The 16,011-nt window shown below is 38.3% G+C and overlaps 1 protein-coding gene across 1 annotated transcript in view; it reads left to right on the top strand.

Annotated features, from left to right (window-relative positions):
• Nucleotides 1–865: 865 nt before the first annotated feature.
• The window catches only part of LOC306998959 (uncharacterized protein), a gene marked incomplete at its 5' end in the record, with an annotated part of 53,719 nt that continues 38,573 nt past the window's right edge, over nucleotides 866–16,011 (top strand). Inside the window, 3 exons of the mRNA XM_079613358.1 lie at nucleotides 866–947; nucleotides 1,961–2,149; nucleotides 10,223–10,382. Coding sequence (XP_079469484.1) covers nucleotides 866–947; nucleotides 1,961–2,149; nucleotides 10,223–10,382 — 431 coding nt within the window. The remainder of the gene's footprint in view (nucleotides 948–1,960; nucleotides 2,150–10,222; nucleotides 10,383–16,011) is intronic.

The following is a 16,011-nucleotide window of genomic DNA, read 5'->3' as shown; positions in this document are numbered from 1 at the left end:
CGGCAGGGAAACCGAACTGACTGCTGTACGACCCTCCTCGGAGGATCGTTTGGGGATGCTGACACCTCGGTGTCCTGAAACGGCGAACCAGCAGGAAAACCGAAAACACTTGCTTCACGACGCAATCACGCAGGGCGTTCCCAATGCGTCTCAACGCAGCTCGAGTTCCCTTGATAGGGAACTGTCTTTTTTTGTCATGAAATTTCACTTGGCCTATTTTAATATTTAACCTTTAAACATTTCCTGTTTTCCCCCAGAACTCTTATATCAATTAATTATGTTTAAAAAAAAAATAGATACAGAATTTAATTTTGATCCCTATCAACTTTAGAAGCAAATCCTTGGATTTTACATAAAAATTATTTATTAACATGGTTGGATTTACAGCAGTACAGTCCTGCATTATTGTTTATCATTTCTCATAACATGGCCAAACCTCCAAAGCAGTCACTTTACTAAGCTGAAAAATAAGAAAAAATACACATGGATTTAACACTTATAAGACGTACATGCGTTGGGCTTCAAAAATATAACCCACCATGTCTTTGCATTATGAAATAAATGCTTTCTTATCAGACTGAGAATGTTCCAAAGGGATGGGCACTCGAACGTGACAGTGACAATCTGATTGGTTATAGCAGCATTTTGGGCAGCACCTTGAGCTCTGATTGGTTAGCGTTGCCAGAGCGCGGTCGTAAGTCCAAATCGAAAAACAGAGAAAATGGCTTCAAAGTCACATAGTGATGTCTGGCTTCACTTCCACAAAATAGATGAAAAAACAGTTCAGTGCAAAATATGCAGCGCCAAGCTGTCACACAAATCTACCACAAGTACAATGCGTTATCATCTAGTATTTGTACATAAAATGTCTTCCAATACCACCAAAGACACAACTCAGATGAGCATCGCATCTTTTGCTGTCAGACAGAAATGCAACGCAGCCAGAGGTGAGAAGATGACACAACTAATCACCGAAATGATAGCGAAAGATTTGCTGCCTATTCGTTTCGTTGAAGGAGAAGGGTTTAAAGATTTGATGAATTACGTTGAACCCCAGTATAACGTCCCATCGCGCAAGACAGTCACGAGAAGAATAGAAGCTCTATATGAAAAGACTGCTTCTTCACTGAAAGACAAACTGTCAAAGACAGTGAGGATGGCTATTACTACGGACGCATGGACCTCGCTGACCACTGAATCCTATATAACACTAACTTGTCATTACATTGCTGAATGGGAAATGCATAGTGGAGTGTTAGAGTACGCGTAGTTTCGACAAACGACATACCGCTGTGAACATAGCCAACTACCTAAAATATGCTACAGAACAGTGGCTGTCAAGCTCGGAGAAAGTAATTGCATGTGTTCATGATAACGCTAGTAACATGGTTCTGGCGAATCGAGGACTTTGGGAATCAGTGCCCTGCTTCTAACACACCCTGCAGTTAGCTATCAACGGCTTCAGTGTTGCGTCTGTTAAAAGCGTGATAGGTGCCAGTAGCCGATTGGTGGCACATTTTCACCACAGCACCGTGGCTACAGCGGCACAACAACAGCAGAACATACCGAACACAAACTTATCCAGTACTGTCGTACGCGGTGGAATTCTGTGTGCGATATTCGAACGTCTTTTCGAACAGAGATGGACTGTGTGCGCTGTTCTGTCAGATCGCAATACTACAAAGCTTGCAGATGCGAATACGCTGGACTTGAAAGATGAGCACTGGCAGATTATAGAAGAACTGATACCTGTTCTCCAGTCTCTGAAGTGCACCACAACAACAATGTGCAGTGAGACGCATGTTTGCGTTTCGATGGTCTATCCGATCACACATAGCCTCATCACTAAACACCTAAACACACAGACCAGTGAGTGAAGAGTTTCGGAATTCAAGACAGCAGTGGCAGAATCTCTGAAACGGCGCATAGTCTGAGAAAGTGGCTCTACCTCTGATTGCAGCAACATTGGATCCAAGACACTGGATCCAACATCTGAAGTTTCTTGAGACAGAGCTTCGAGAGAGAGTAAAGGAGAGTCTGAAACAGCTTTACGACACCGTTTCAAATTCTGTCACACCCATTCAAAATGACCCTCAGCCTGATCACGCAGCAGCAACGGCACTCGACACTCTTTTTGGTGAAGATTACGGTGAGAGTGATTTTTGTTTGCATGACACTGAAATGTGTTTGTTTGCATGACGGCGTTTTTTCCACCGCCGGCCTAATTGTGAATAGACTCCGCACACGCCTCTCGCCTGAGCACGTAGACCAACTTATCTTTTTGAAGAGCAAAATGTAGGCTGTAGCCTATGTTTAAATTTAATCAGTCGTGGTAAATAGGCCTATACAGAATATTTTTTTGTTGTTGTTTGTTTTAATAAATGATTCTGTCTGTTTTATAGGCTATACCCACGGTATCGTTTGTTACACTTTTTTCCTTTAGCTTTGAAAAAAAACACTAGTTTTTGTCGTTGTTTTATAAGCACAGTTGAAATATGCTGCTGAAGTAGCCTAACACTGAAGATAACGTTTTATTTACTGTTGAATAAAGTATTCCTCAAAGTATCATGTGTGTTCATTTTTATGATGATGAACATATACTTATATAATCATTTGTTTAGTAATTTAAGTCAGTTTTACTCTGTGTAATAAAGTGTAATTTTAGCCAATATACTGTAAAATAAAATTTGGTTTATCAGAAAGTGCTAATGTAATCCAAAATATTGCGAAAATATTAAATTGATATTGTCTCCATGACGGACACGCCCCGCCACCTCCCCCGAATAAGCACCGCCCCCAAACACGCCCCGCCCCCCGAGTACTCGAGTACTCGTTTTTTGAGACCTATCAATGATCTAAATAATAAATTGACTAAAATGCCCATCCTATTCCAAAGCAACATCCCAGATGGAGTCACAGCCACGACAAGGAGAAGAGCTGCTAGGCAGAGCATCATTAGGATTTCTTTCTATTGAAAATGGTGGGGCGCATCTCATCACAAAACAACGTAAGTGCTTATTATTTGTGATATTCATATTTGATATTGATAAATTTTTTCTTTAAACAGGTACAACGGTTAAAAAACTAGTTGTGCCATTTTCAATGGATGAGAGAGCATTTCATCAGAAAATTAGGAAAGGTTTTCCAATAATAGGAGAGGGTGGAATTGAAATCTGCAGAGTTGACAGGAGGAGAAGGGTAATACCTCTTGAGCTGAGCTCAGTTTGCCCTGCAGCTATAAAAGCATGCCCACAGTTTGGCAGGTCAGCGGTATATGTGAGGCTTAAGGTAAGAACAACATAGTAGCCTATTCAATATCCCAAATTAATTATTATACTATAAAAACAAACATGTTCTTTTTTTGCTGATCCTGCATTGCTTTAGCTGGGATGCCATTACTATTGTTACTATTAATATTCAATTAAAAAGAAAAGTTGTTTGAAAGACTATGCTGCCTTTTTTCTTGACAGAACAGATCCAGTTCGGCTGGCACACAACATGAGAGCAGTAATGAGGTGAACTGTCAAAGCAGTACTACTGTAAGTTTTTCTCACTTTCTTTATTTACTTAGATACTTGTTTCTCTAGACCAGAAAACAAAGAAGCCTAAAAATCAGAGAGCTAATGTAGATCAGATAAAGACGCATCTGAGCTCTTTGCAGCCACTATTATTAGTGATGTTGCTGGAACCAGATCCTGGATCTTCATGTAAATGGAGAACTGGAAACCCATTTTTTGGTTTAAGTTCCCTGATTACATATCAGACCATCGAATGGTCACTAGGCAGTCCTGACAACAGATCCAACCTCTGATTCCTATTTTGAAACTTCTCAGAAGACAGTTTTATTGCAGGTTGCTTTTTCATATCTTAGGGGGCTGGAGCTCATTAAGTATCAACTTTGTTTCAGATGGTTCTCATAAAATTGCTTATGAGAAATAAATATACACAAATAAGGTAATTGTTGATGTACAGTAAAATAATAGAGCTCTGGAATTAATGTGAATAGCAAAGTATTTGGTTTTTGTTTTGTACTTATCCTGCATTGCTTTTACCGGGATGCTATTAGTATTGTTACTAATTATATTTAATTAAAAAGAAAACTGTTGTTTTAAAGAAGATGCTGCCTTTTTGACATAAAACATCCAGTTCGGCTGGCACACAACATGAGAGCAGTGATGAGGTGAACTGTCAAAGCAGTACTCAGAGGTGGACAAAGTACACAACTTCCGTACTTAAGTAAAAATCGGTCTTTACAACTTTACTTATAACGGAGTAATATTTGACCAGTAGAATCTGTACTTTTACTCAAGTAAAAGTACAGAAGTACTTATTTTTAAAAGTACTTAAAGGATTAGTTCACTTTTAAAAAACCCTCATCCAAGATGTCCATGTGTTTCTTTCTTCAGTCGAAAAGAAATTAAGGTTTTTGATGAAAACATTTCTCCATATAATGGACTTCAATGGGCCCCAAACGGTTCAAGGTCCAAATGACAGTGTCAGTGCAGCTTCAAATGGCTTTAAACGATACCAGACAATGAACAAGGGTCTTATCTAGCCAAACGATCACTCATTTAAAAAATAAATAAAAAAGTTTAATTTTTATAAGCACAAATGCTCGCCTTGCTCTGTTCTGTGATGCGCGTTCGTGACGTCATGTAATACGCAATTACGTTGAAAAGGTCACGCTTGACGTAGGTGGGAGTCAGTGTTTACAAGTTGAACGTGCAAACAAAGTCAAACGCCGTTTACAAAAAAAGGAAGTTAAAAGGTAAAACAACGATGAACGATGAAAAAAAAACGGACAATTTTGAACTTAGAGGAGACGATGAGATGGCGTTTTCATGCTATCCACCGGTTCTATTTCCCATGATTCATAGCGGGTTCAACTGACTAAACGGTTTTCCACTTCCGTTAGTTTAGATGCGGGACTGCAGGATGCATTGCATTGTGTTTAAACTTAATTTTTCAAAATGGATAATTTCCAGAATTTTCAAAAAAAAAAACACATTTACTTGTAGCCTATCTTTTAAAGTAAATTTTTTTGGGAGGAAAAAGTGCAGTAGCCTATAATAAAATAAGCACAAAAAAGACTTCACATATAAAAAAAGAAATATAACACAAACATTTCCAAAACTGTAAAAGGTTATATAAAAATAAAACATCCATAAATTATTTTGTGATAAACATATTACTGTCTTAGGTGAACTCATTTTTATTATCATTATATTATTACAGGCTACATTTAAAAGAAGCTTTTATCCAAAAAAAGGAACAAAGCAATTCGTCAAATGTCAGTCATAATACAGGTTAGACGATAATAATACTACAGGGCTAAGATTATTACAAATTAACAAGATTTTGACGCATATCCAAGTGGAGCGCACACTGCATGGCACGGAGTCGCCGGCGCGAACACTTGCATTTTCCTAACAGTGGAAACAACTTGAAATAAAATACTCTTATCATTTCTAGTCATACAGAAAATAATAATATATCATTCACAACTACTTTTATTTGTGTAAACTCACAATAACAAGAAAGCATTGTGCTTTTGTCAAATAAAATAAAACAATCAGGCGCACTTTCATGATCTCCGTGAACTGGAGCAGAAAATGAACTGAAACTTTAATGCCTAACTAACAGACATGCGGAATATACATGTAAAGCTTGACACGGACACTGTTTATTAATAAACGACTGTTTTCTAAATAAATTAAAATGCCTCTTTATTTTTTCAGAAACATTTATTATAATTAGCCTGCTTTTGAGGCAAGATTTATGCATGCGTTTGAGCGCGGAATAGGATAGGCTATTCCTCCATACACCTAGTATTTAATTAATATAAACGTGCGATTTGTCAACTTATTGCTTAAATAAATGACTAATAGTCGACTAGAAAAATCTTTATTCTATGGCAACTCTAATCAATACATTCAGTTGACATTATTTAGGCTACTTATTTATTGGATACTAATAATTAGTATCCAGTTATTTATAAAGATTAAATTAAGATGCTAACCAAATATTTATAGCCTATTTGCTTGTTCCTACTCGAAAAGGACTGTTTTGAAGGTGACTCCTTTATACACATGAAGATTGTACTGTATGTTGAAGATTGTATCTTCTGTTATAAATATGAAGATTGACATTTCGTTAAATAAAATATTAAGCACATAATATTGTAAAAAATAATAATATATATTTTCTGTTAGATGGCGTTTTGACTACTTTTTGTATTTTGTATAATTATCTCTAGGAATTGAAGATTATTTAATTTAACCAAAAATGAAATTACTGTTTCGTATTTAAAATGTATGTAAAGGTAGGGTCTGACCATAATTAACTTGACATAATAAAATAAAACTGATACATGATATTTAAGTATGAAAAAACGAACTTATTAAAACATTTGTGATTTACCCTGGCCTTTGACCTTGCTGCCGCGCCATTTTAAATGAGGTCGGACAATTCTCATCCTCAGTACCTAAACCGCGCTGAGGTAAAGTGTGTTACTTAAGCTGAACTATGCTTTATTTTTAGTAATTCCATTAACTATCGTGCAAATAGCCAGTTACCTAATTATATTTTCTGTTGTATATTGTAGGTGGTAAGTTCCGTGTAAACTGGCATTATATGATATGAGAAGCATTAAACTGTCCCGTTTTTGAATAGTTGTACCAGACATTAGCGTCAGCACTTACTTTAGCTAGCTACTAGGTTTAGCATGTTCACCAAACCGTTTCTCTGACCAAACCAAATGTTCCTGTACATTTCCTGACAGAGATTTCACCGGTGACTATCAAGAGCCAAGTAAAAGTAAGGTAAGTTGTGTTCTGTATGTTTTTAACTCTTGTTCTATGTTGCATTTTTTTTTTTGCGTCGGCTATTTAAACGTATTTTATCTGCTAAGTAGATTTTTCCGCAAGACGGCACCTGTCGTTCTGTCTGGTGGTCATCGAAAGAATGCAAGAGGCAGACATTTTCCCACTGCATACTGCGGGGCAGCCAATCACATCGGTGTATCTGATAAAGGCGGTATAAGATCGCTAAACCGATCACAGTCGTATGCTGCGTCTCAATTCGCATACTATCCGTCATAAATAGTATTCAAAAGTAGAATTAGTACATCCCAAATCGTAGTATGTTGAAATGAGTGTTCCAAAGATACCCGGATGGTCTACTACTTCCGGTCAGAATCTGAAGTGCAGATGTACACTCTAACGGCTAATATTGCCCACAACCCATCGCGCGTTGGACGAGGATTCGGTTAGAACTACAAACACGAGTGAAAAGTAAAAAAAAACTACAGACATGGAACGAGTCCGGAGGTTATTTATTCAATGTTTTCCACATTATATTTAATCTGCAGCAGCATTTTTAACTTTTGTAAAGACACGTTTAGCCATTAACTTTTAAATGCATCATTACATTCAAATTGAAAACACATGAGGAGAGTCTCCGCATGAAAGACCCATGACTGGCAGATGAACGTGCGACTACATTTCTCTCCGAAACTGTAGGAAATTAAATTAGATTGAATGGAGGATTTTACCTGTGACAAGATGATTGACAGGGCAGTTTACTGACAGGATGCACGTGACAGAGCTGTCCATTAAAGATGACGAAGTAGTATGTCCCAAAGCTTGCCTACTCTTTTGCTACACACTCAAAAGTATGTACTTTTTCTTCAAAAAAAAAAAGTACATACTTTTAGGGCGTAGTATAAGTAGGCGAATTGGGATGCAGCTATAGTGTTTTTAGACTTTTTTGTTTTTAGCCTCACCAACAAAAAATGTCCTTTCCCGTGTTCATTGCATGATTTCTATCTTATTCCACAATTGAGCCTGACAGATTTTTACATGAAATAAAATTATCAATAAGCTGCAGGCTTCAACATGAAATATTTGTATTACCTTTTCTAAGTATTTTTGAATGGAGCTGTTTTATTTGGCTAGTGTAACATTGTGAATGTGAAGGCTAGTGAAAGATTTGACTTCAAATTTCAATACAAATAAATCAATTGAGCAGTGGAGTTGTTTTTTTATGTGAATAAGGTTTACCTTACAGTACAGCCTAGACTACTTGAGATATACACAGTTCAAGACATACATACAAAGAGCTTTCTCCTCTCTTTTCTCTCTAAATAAATCAGTAGCGTTAACAAATGTCTGTGTTTGGTTTTCCCCAGTTCACAATGGAGCGGTCCCAGTGGTGTAACATGCGCAAGCGAGCCATAAAAAGGACAAATGACAGAATTTTAGAGGTACAAAGAAGTCTTTGCACAGGTGTCGTAGAGCACAACGAGATGGTAAGTAGTGACTTTGGTGAAGTTGTGGACACTGAGATGGTGAGTGAGGATAAGGGTCTCTGAAGATGACGAGGAGGATGAGGATGAGGATGAGATTTCTTCTCCTTTAGATTTGTCCACTGCTCTGTCTGGCTGGGCTGTTGAGTATGGTGCATCATTAGTGGCATTGTCTGCTCTTCTGTGCATCCTTAGAGTGCATCACCCCTTTCTTCCAAAGGATGGGAGAACCCTTTTAAAAACGGCAACCAAGTACACTCTGGAAAGGTTGGCTGGTGGGGTGTTTTTCTATTTTGGTATTTTGAACATGTTTCGCAAAACATTTGAGTATTTGTCGTCCAAATTTCCAGATAGAAATGTGTTTATGTTGCAGCTTAATTTTGATGGATTGCCGCTGTTTAAGAGCTTGTCGACTCAGTTCTGGCCAGTGTTAGGCATGTTGCGTCACAAAGATTATGTTTCCAGCAGGCCACTGTTAATTGCTTTGTTCTGTGGTGAGACTAAACCCACTTTATTGCAAGAGTATCTTGGTGCCCTTGTTCAAGAATTGACAATGCTGAGAGAGGGATTTGTCATAGGCTCAAAAACCTTGTTTCTGAAGGTAAGTTCGTTCATTTGTGATGCTCCTGCTAGAGCCTTTATCAAACAGGTGAAAGGCCATTCAGGTTATGCAGGATGTGATAAGTGTTTACAGCCAGGTGTTTATGCTCGTCACCGCATGACATTCCCAGAGGTTAGTGCTCCTGATAGGACTGATGAGTCATTTTCAAGGGGCACAGATGAGGAACATCACATAGCAGTTTCCCCTCTAACTGAAACAGGTATTGGTATGGTCAGTCAGTTTCCTCACGATTATATGCATTTGGTTTGTTTGGGAGTAATGAGGAGTCTCTTAGATTTGTGGTTTGGCAGTTCTGGCCCTCTTCGGTGTCGTCGTTCGGGTCGTGACATGCAGGAGATCTCTGAAAAGCTGGTAAGTTTGAAGGCATTTGTCCCAGTTGAATTTGCTAGGAAGCCAAGGAGTCTGGCAGAAAGACTAAGGTGGAAGGCAACTGAACTAAGGCAGTTCCTTCTGTATACTCTTGTTCTTAGGGGTGTGTTACCTGAGGAAATATATAACAACTTCATGCTGCACTCAGTTGCCATCTCGATTTTAGCCAATCCCCGACTTTGTTCAGCTCTGAATGGTTTCGCGAAAATGTTACTTGTGTCATTTGTGGAGCACCTCAGTAAATTGTATGGTCCTGAGTTTGTTGTCTACAATATACATGGGTTGATTCATCTTAGTGATGATGTAAATATTCATGGTCATCTAGATGTGACCTCTGGGTTTCCATTTGAAAATTACCTGTGTACATTAAAAAAAATATCAGAAAACCACACAGCCATCTAACTCTGTTAGATCCGTAGACTGTCTAAAGTTCACAACCAAAAACATAGCGTTGAAGTTAAGTGGCCAAAAATGCAAGTAAATATAGAGCATAGAAATGGGCCTGTACCAGACTTGTTTGAAGGGGAAGTTCTACAATTCAGAGAACTGGTATTGAATGATGTGCACGTCAATGCTGTTCAATGGCAACTGTTAGGCTGGTCTGGAAGAGATCAGTGAAAATCGTACTTTACTTTAATTTCCTGCAGGCAAACACAATGAGCCATTGAACAGTTTTTAAAATGTTCTGGTTTCAGCATTACTACGAGAGATCATTGCCTAGCCGTTGAGGGATGCTGAGGCTCTTTTGGCGCTGGACCGCGACATTAAGACAAAGCCAGAGAAGAGAAAGGACTTGGTAATAATTACTTTTATCATTAGTATTTGGACCAGATTTTTTTCTGAACTGTTTTTTTTTTTAACTTTTCTTTTTTTTTCTCCGCAATAAACATTCATATTTTCAAAACTTTTTTTTTTTTTTTTTCCAGGTGCTGACACTGGGCCTTGCTGGGGGCGTGACCCTCAAGGACACTGTGTGGAGGGTCATGAAGATGCTTCTTCAGAACGAATTGGCCTGCAAAATGAATTGGACAGGCCTCCATGGCAAAACATCATTCCAGGGCCTAGAAGTCAAGAATGTTGTTACAGGTAAAAGTGTTGATTAGATATACCAGGCAACATTTTTAGGTTCATTTACCAGTAGGGCTGCACGATATTGGAAAAAAATTACATTGCGATATTTTTTTCCCCAACAATATATATTGCGATATTGAGAGCCATAACTCCAGGCTAAAGACAATAATTACCATTCCATGATATTAATAATTTCACTAATAAGCAAGCTTCATTACAAGTGACAAAAAGGTCACTTAACCCTCTGAGGTCGGCAAACGCGCGGGCGCGTTTTGCTCAGTTTTTTTTACAAAGCAGCAAAATAGACCTAAAATACTCCGTCAGTTTTGGTCATACAGCCTTAAGAAATATGAAAAAATAAGCTGTTAAATGTCTACTTTTTTATGTGTCCACTTACAATCGAAATAAAACATTGTGCTTTTGTAAAATAAAGAAAGTAAACAGGGAGTGCTTTATGCCTCTCCGTGAACTTTTTTTCTGAAGCACGTCTCTAAACTCAAACAAAACTCAGCGAATACTATTCACTCAGACATGAGCTATATATCTCTATAATCATTTAAGTGTGTAGTTTTAAATTATCTAATTCAAAACTAAAAGAAATATTCTCTGTTTATGTAATCTATATATAAAGAGCGAGAGATCAGCCGTTCTCATTATCGTTCTCTCACCTCATTACTCTGCTAATGTGACACGCCCATCGAGAGCGCGCGCTAGATAACCTGAAGCAACACATGCAAACCAGTCAACGCCCACAACAGCTGGACAACACACTCGCTGTGAGGAATAATAATATCGGGATAATCCTGGAAATTTTACCTCAAACGTGCTGGAGTAGCAACGGATCCAGCTGCAGATGATCAGTAAGTGCTTTGTTCTAATCGCGATATGAAATGGTGTCTGTAAACCGCAAAAGACTGTTTAAATTTGAATCGCGTTTCTGTGTTTGGATGAATGAACGGCACATGCTGTTGTTTACTACAGCTCGCGCGTGTCCGTGTGAATGAATATCGCTTTTAGCAAACTATCTATATTGCCTACTGAGATGTAGCCTGGGTTTCCCCACACTGCCTTTGCGCAGCGCAATTTTATTCTCGCTGAAAGGCAGTCTGGAAACCATGGACCTGATTTTCGCCTCGTTTAGGGAACCAATCACAGAACGGGGAGGGAGCAGCAAGACGATGACGACATCTTTGCGACACAACTAAGCAGTTTGTTTATATCTATGGAGTCAACATGGCAGCAGACGCGAAGCTACCTTTTGATGCAGCCTTTGATATTGTTCTAAGTAGTTTAGATCGCAATTTTATTTAGAAAAAAGAGCAGCGTTTGGCGTTAAACCATTTCTCTACATACGTCATCTGGTATAATGGAAACGATTGGCTATGAGCTACGTACAGGCGCATTTGATAGACATTCTTAGCACCCAATAAACGGCGCCGGCGCATTCGTAAACCACGCCTCAAATACGAGAAAATGCACATGTGGTTCCCAGACCCAAGTCTCAACGAGAATTGGGTCTGGCGTTAGCCAGGCTAACTGAGATGAGTAAAAATCGACTGAATACGTTGAAATACAATGTCTTTGTATAAGCAACATATTAAACTGCAAATTAACATTTATGCCCTAATGTATAAACTACGATATGTTACAGACGAAATATGAAAGACAACATTTCGTTTTGGATAGATTATAAAGTTTTTACTGCCACATCAAAACCTAAGTTACAAGGTGCAAACAAAATCTTAAAAGGTCAATATAAGCCTTCTCTTTAAATTATTGTTGTGTTTTATTAGTGACAAATTTGGGGAGAGGATAGCCTACATCCAAAACTTTCTGAAAATACGAATGAGAATTAACTGCACAATTACTAGAAATGTTTACCTTGGATATTATACAATTTGCAAGCATACAAAGTTTGTGGAAAAATACACTTTTTTTCAAGATGTTTCCAACTCTGAACCAATTCTGTAGTAATATATATATATATATATATATATATATATATGTGTGTGTGTGTATGTATGTATATATGTGTGTGTGTTGTTTTTGCATTCTATCTTGTGGCTCAGTGACACACTCAGTGAAATGCTCATTAGTATGCAGCATTAGCAGGTCTTCTTTGTCTCCTCAGGTGTGAATGAGGACATTATTCATGACCTTGTTGGATCATTCACGCCCACATGCATATTGCCTTTCCAAACAAAAAGTGTCTTACAAAATTTAAATCAATCTATTGTTTAATGTGAACGATTAGCCCGGATGATTTTCAGATCATTTTGAAGTAAACACTTTAGCCGACAACATCCATTAGTCAAAAGTATTGTGGGAATATGTGAAGTTGGTCGTTTGTGGTCTTATATCAGACAATTTAAGTTTGAGTTTTTTGAATAACCACGCATAAATAATATTCTCTCAAAAATGCAAACATGTACATACATGTTGCTCACATATTATGATAGCCATGTTCGTGCTAAATAGAGTGTAATTACACCTTTGCCATTCATATATATTATAAGCAACTGAAAAAAATACAAATATCAGGGCATGTCAAAACATCTCAAGGACCCCAAATACACCTTAGACCCCAGAGGGTTAATATTTTATTAAAAAATTAGAACATTTCTGTAAACACAAAAGCAGAACACATTTTTAAATAAAACAGCAGCTTTACACCAACCCCCTGATTGGTTTACAACAATATAACTTAAAATAAATATATTTTTTATAAAACAACTTAAGCATTTTGGTTCACAATCTTTCAACTTTCTTAGCCAAAGTGCCAAAGTAAAACAGTGTTGGTGTTGGTCATCATAATCATATGAAATAAACAAAATGATATAAAACTTTCATATATTTTGTATTAAATCTTCTAAACAGATTAGAGAACATGTTTCTGTAAACAGAAAAGCCGAACACATTTAAACAGCAGCTTTACACCAAACCACCTGTCAGCGTCGCCGCTCCCACCACGCGCATCAAGAGCTGAGGGAGCACCAAAAAAATAGCCTAATGAAAAATCAATAATTCTAATGCCGATATTATTATAGATACAGACATCCCAAGTCTCCCGGAAGTTTAGGGAGTCTCCCGCATATTGATAGCAGCTCACTGATGCCCGCGAATTAGTTAAAATCTCCGGAATCTAGAGCGAGCGCGCCGCCCGCGAGACAGAGACTGTGCTCCAAACCGTGCAGCACGTGCACGGCAGAGAGGGAGAGAGAGCAAGAGACCGCGCGCGTGCCTCATGAAGCGCGTAATATCTCCCGCTGGTGCTACTGTGCTACTACCCTTCACATCGCATGTTCCGGCGATGTGACTATCGCTCACTCGCACATCGCGATGTCGATGTTAAAATCGAATATCGTTCAGCCCTTATTTACCAGCTTCGTTGTCTGCCATGAGCTGCCACCCCTCAATACAGGGTGAATAAAGGCTCTTGGAAGGCTCCAGTGTAGTGGCCACCGTTTTTAGAGGCAAATTCTTTGTTTGTATGCAAACAAAGGGCATAAACGCAGAGGAATGTCTTTGTTTTTCAAAATAAAGCGTGCTTTTGGCAAAACTGTTTGGGCCGGTTTTGGCCCTGCATTCCTGGCGGTATGATTGCCAAAACTAAGAACAGTGTTTGGGCCATAAAAGGGCCGGAACAATTTTGCTATCTGGGTTTTTTCCCTGGTTTCCGTTCACCTCAAAATTGACTGGTATCACTACGAACCTGAGTCGTCGTCACGTCGGCATTGTTTAGAGCAGAATAAAGGCCTGTTCACATATCGCGTCTTTTGAGCGCTCAAGTTCATTATTTCAAATGTAGGCGCGCGGTATGCTCGCTCATATTGGAAGCCACGCGTTCGCGGTGCGACGCGCTAGTTTTTTCCAAGCGCGTCCGCGCCACATCGAGACCGCAAGCCGCAAGCGCACCGTAGGTCACGTGACAAGAACCAACCAATCAGCTTCCTCACCTTTTCTGTTTACGTTGCAACCTCAGCAGAAAAATGGAGGAACAGCTCATCATTGCGGTCCAGGGATATCCTGAACTTTATGACTTGTCAAGCTCTCATTATTTATCCTTGCTGTAACGGAGAGCGCAGCTGATGGTTGCTTAGCAAAGACAGATGCCTCCGGAGCGCAACCGCCCTAGTGCTTTGGAAAAAGGAGAACGCGGCGCGCCTAGTGTTTCAAACACTAGGCGCGATATGTGAACAGGCCCTTAGGTGAATAAGCGTGACCTTTTCAATGTAATTGTGTATTACGTGATGTCACGAACGCGCATAACAGAACAGAGCAAGGCGAGCATTTGTGCTTATAAAACGTAAACTTTTTTTTTTTTTTTTAAATGAGCGATCGTTTCGCTAGATAAGACCCTTATTCATCGTCTGGTATCATTTAAAGCCCTTTGAAGCTGTACTGACACTGTCATTTGGACCTTGAACTGTTTGGGGCCCATTGAAGTCCATTATATGGAGAAATGTTTTCATCAAAAACCTTAATTTCTTTTCGGCTGATGAAAGAAAGACATGGACATCTTGGATGACATGGGGGTGAGTAAATTATCAGCAATTTTTTTTTTTAAATGTTAACTAATCCTTTAAGTATAAAAGTAAATGTCAATGCATTGTTTTATTATTGTTGCATGTAATACTTACAGTACCTTAAGCCTCTGAATCTATGCCTGCCTACCCTCATATCAATATAACATTTATTTCTATAACACAGTTCCAGTAGTGGGATTGAATAAGTGCACTCAATAACGTCCACAATGGTTTAGGACACCCAAATGGCTATTCCCAGTGTTTTGGCTTTTAGTGTGAATATGTTATCCTTACTGTTATCTATAAGCTAGTGTGCTCCAAAACAAAAACAAAATTGGCATTTAGAAGACCAAACCCAACGTTGAAAATTAAAATCATGTTGATGTCAGAATCCAATGTCAGATTGACGTTAATCTCCAACGTTAGACAGACGTTGTATTGTGGTTGATAATCGGGTTGACGTCAGAAACCAACATCAGTCGAGTTCTGACGTCAACCACACTTTCATTTACAACCAAAATGCAACCCAAACCATCACTGACGTTACTACTTTCTACCTGAGGACCTTGACAGAAATGTAGTGGAGTAAAAAGTACGATATTTGTCTTTCAAATGTAGTGAAAAGTTTCCAGAAAAAATAATACTCAAGTAAAGTACAGATACTCAAAAAGTGTACTTAAGTACAGTACTCAAGTAAGTGTACTTTGTTACTGTCCACCACTGGCAGTACTACTGTAAGTTTTTCTCACTTTATGATTCTTCAGATATACTTGATAAGTTTATTTATTACAATATTGCTTAAGACAAACCACCTCTTTTCAAACTGTGACTGTTTTTTTTAATGTTCATTCTAAAGTGTAAAATATTCATTATTTCTCAGACCTTTTTGTCCGTCAGCAAGAACAACAAAATTAACATGATATTTGACCCTGTAAAAATCTGTATTCTGATTTAATGTCATTTTGTTGATAGGATCCAATCTGTGGAACCATATACATTTTAGGTAATGCAGGAAGAAGTAACAGGGTAAGTAAAGTTACCAGCATTCTCATCATCTATCAGGTGAAACATGTACATTTATTTGTAGTTTGGTGTAATGTTTAATTAAAGCATATTAT

Source organism: Phoxinus phoxinus, assembly GCF_949152265.1.
Source record: "Phoxinus phoxinus genome assembly, chromosome: 5".
NCBI lineage: Eukaryota > Metazoa > Chordata > Actinopteri > Cypriniformes > Leuciscidae > Phoxinus > Phoxinus phoxinus.
Note: the sequence above shows the minus strand (reverse complement) of the source record. Positions and strands in the feature narration are given on the sequence as shown.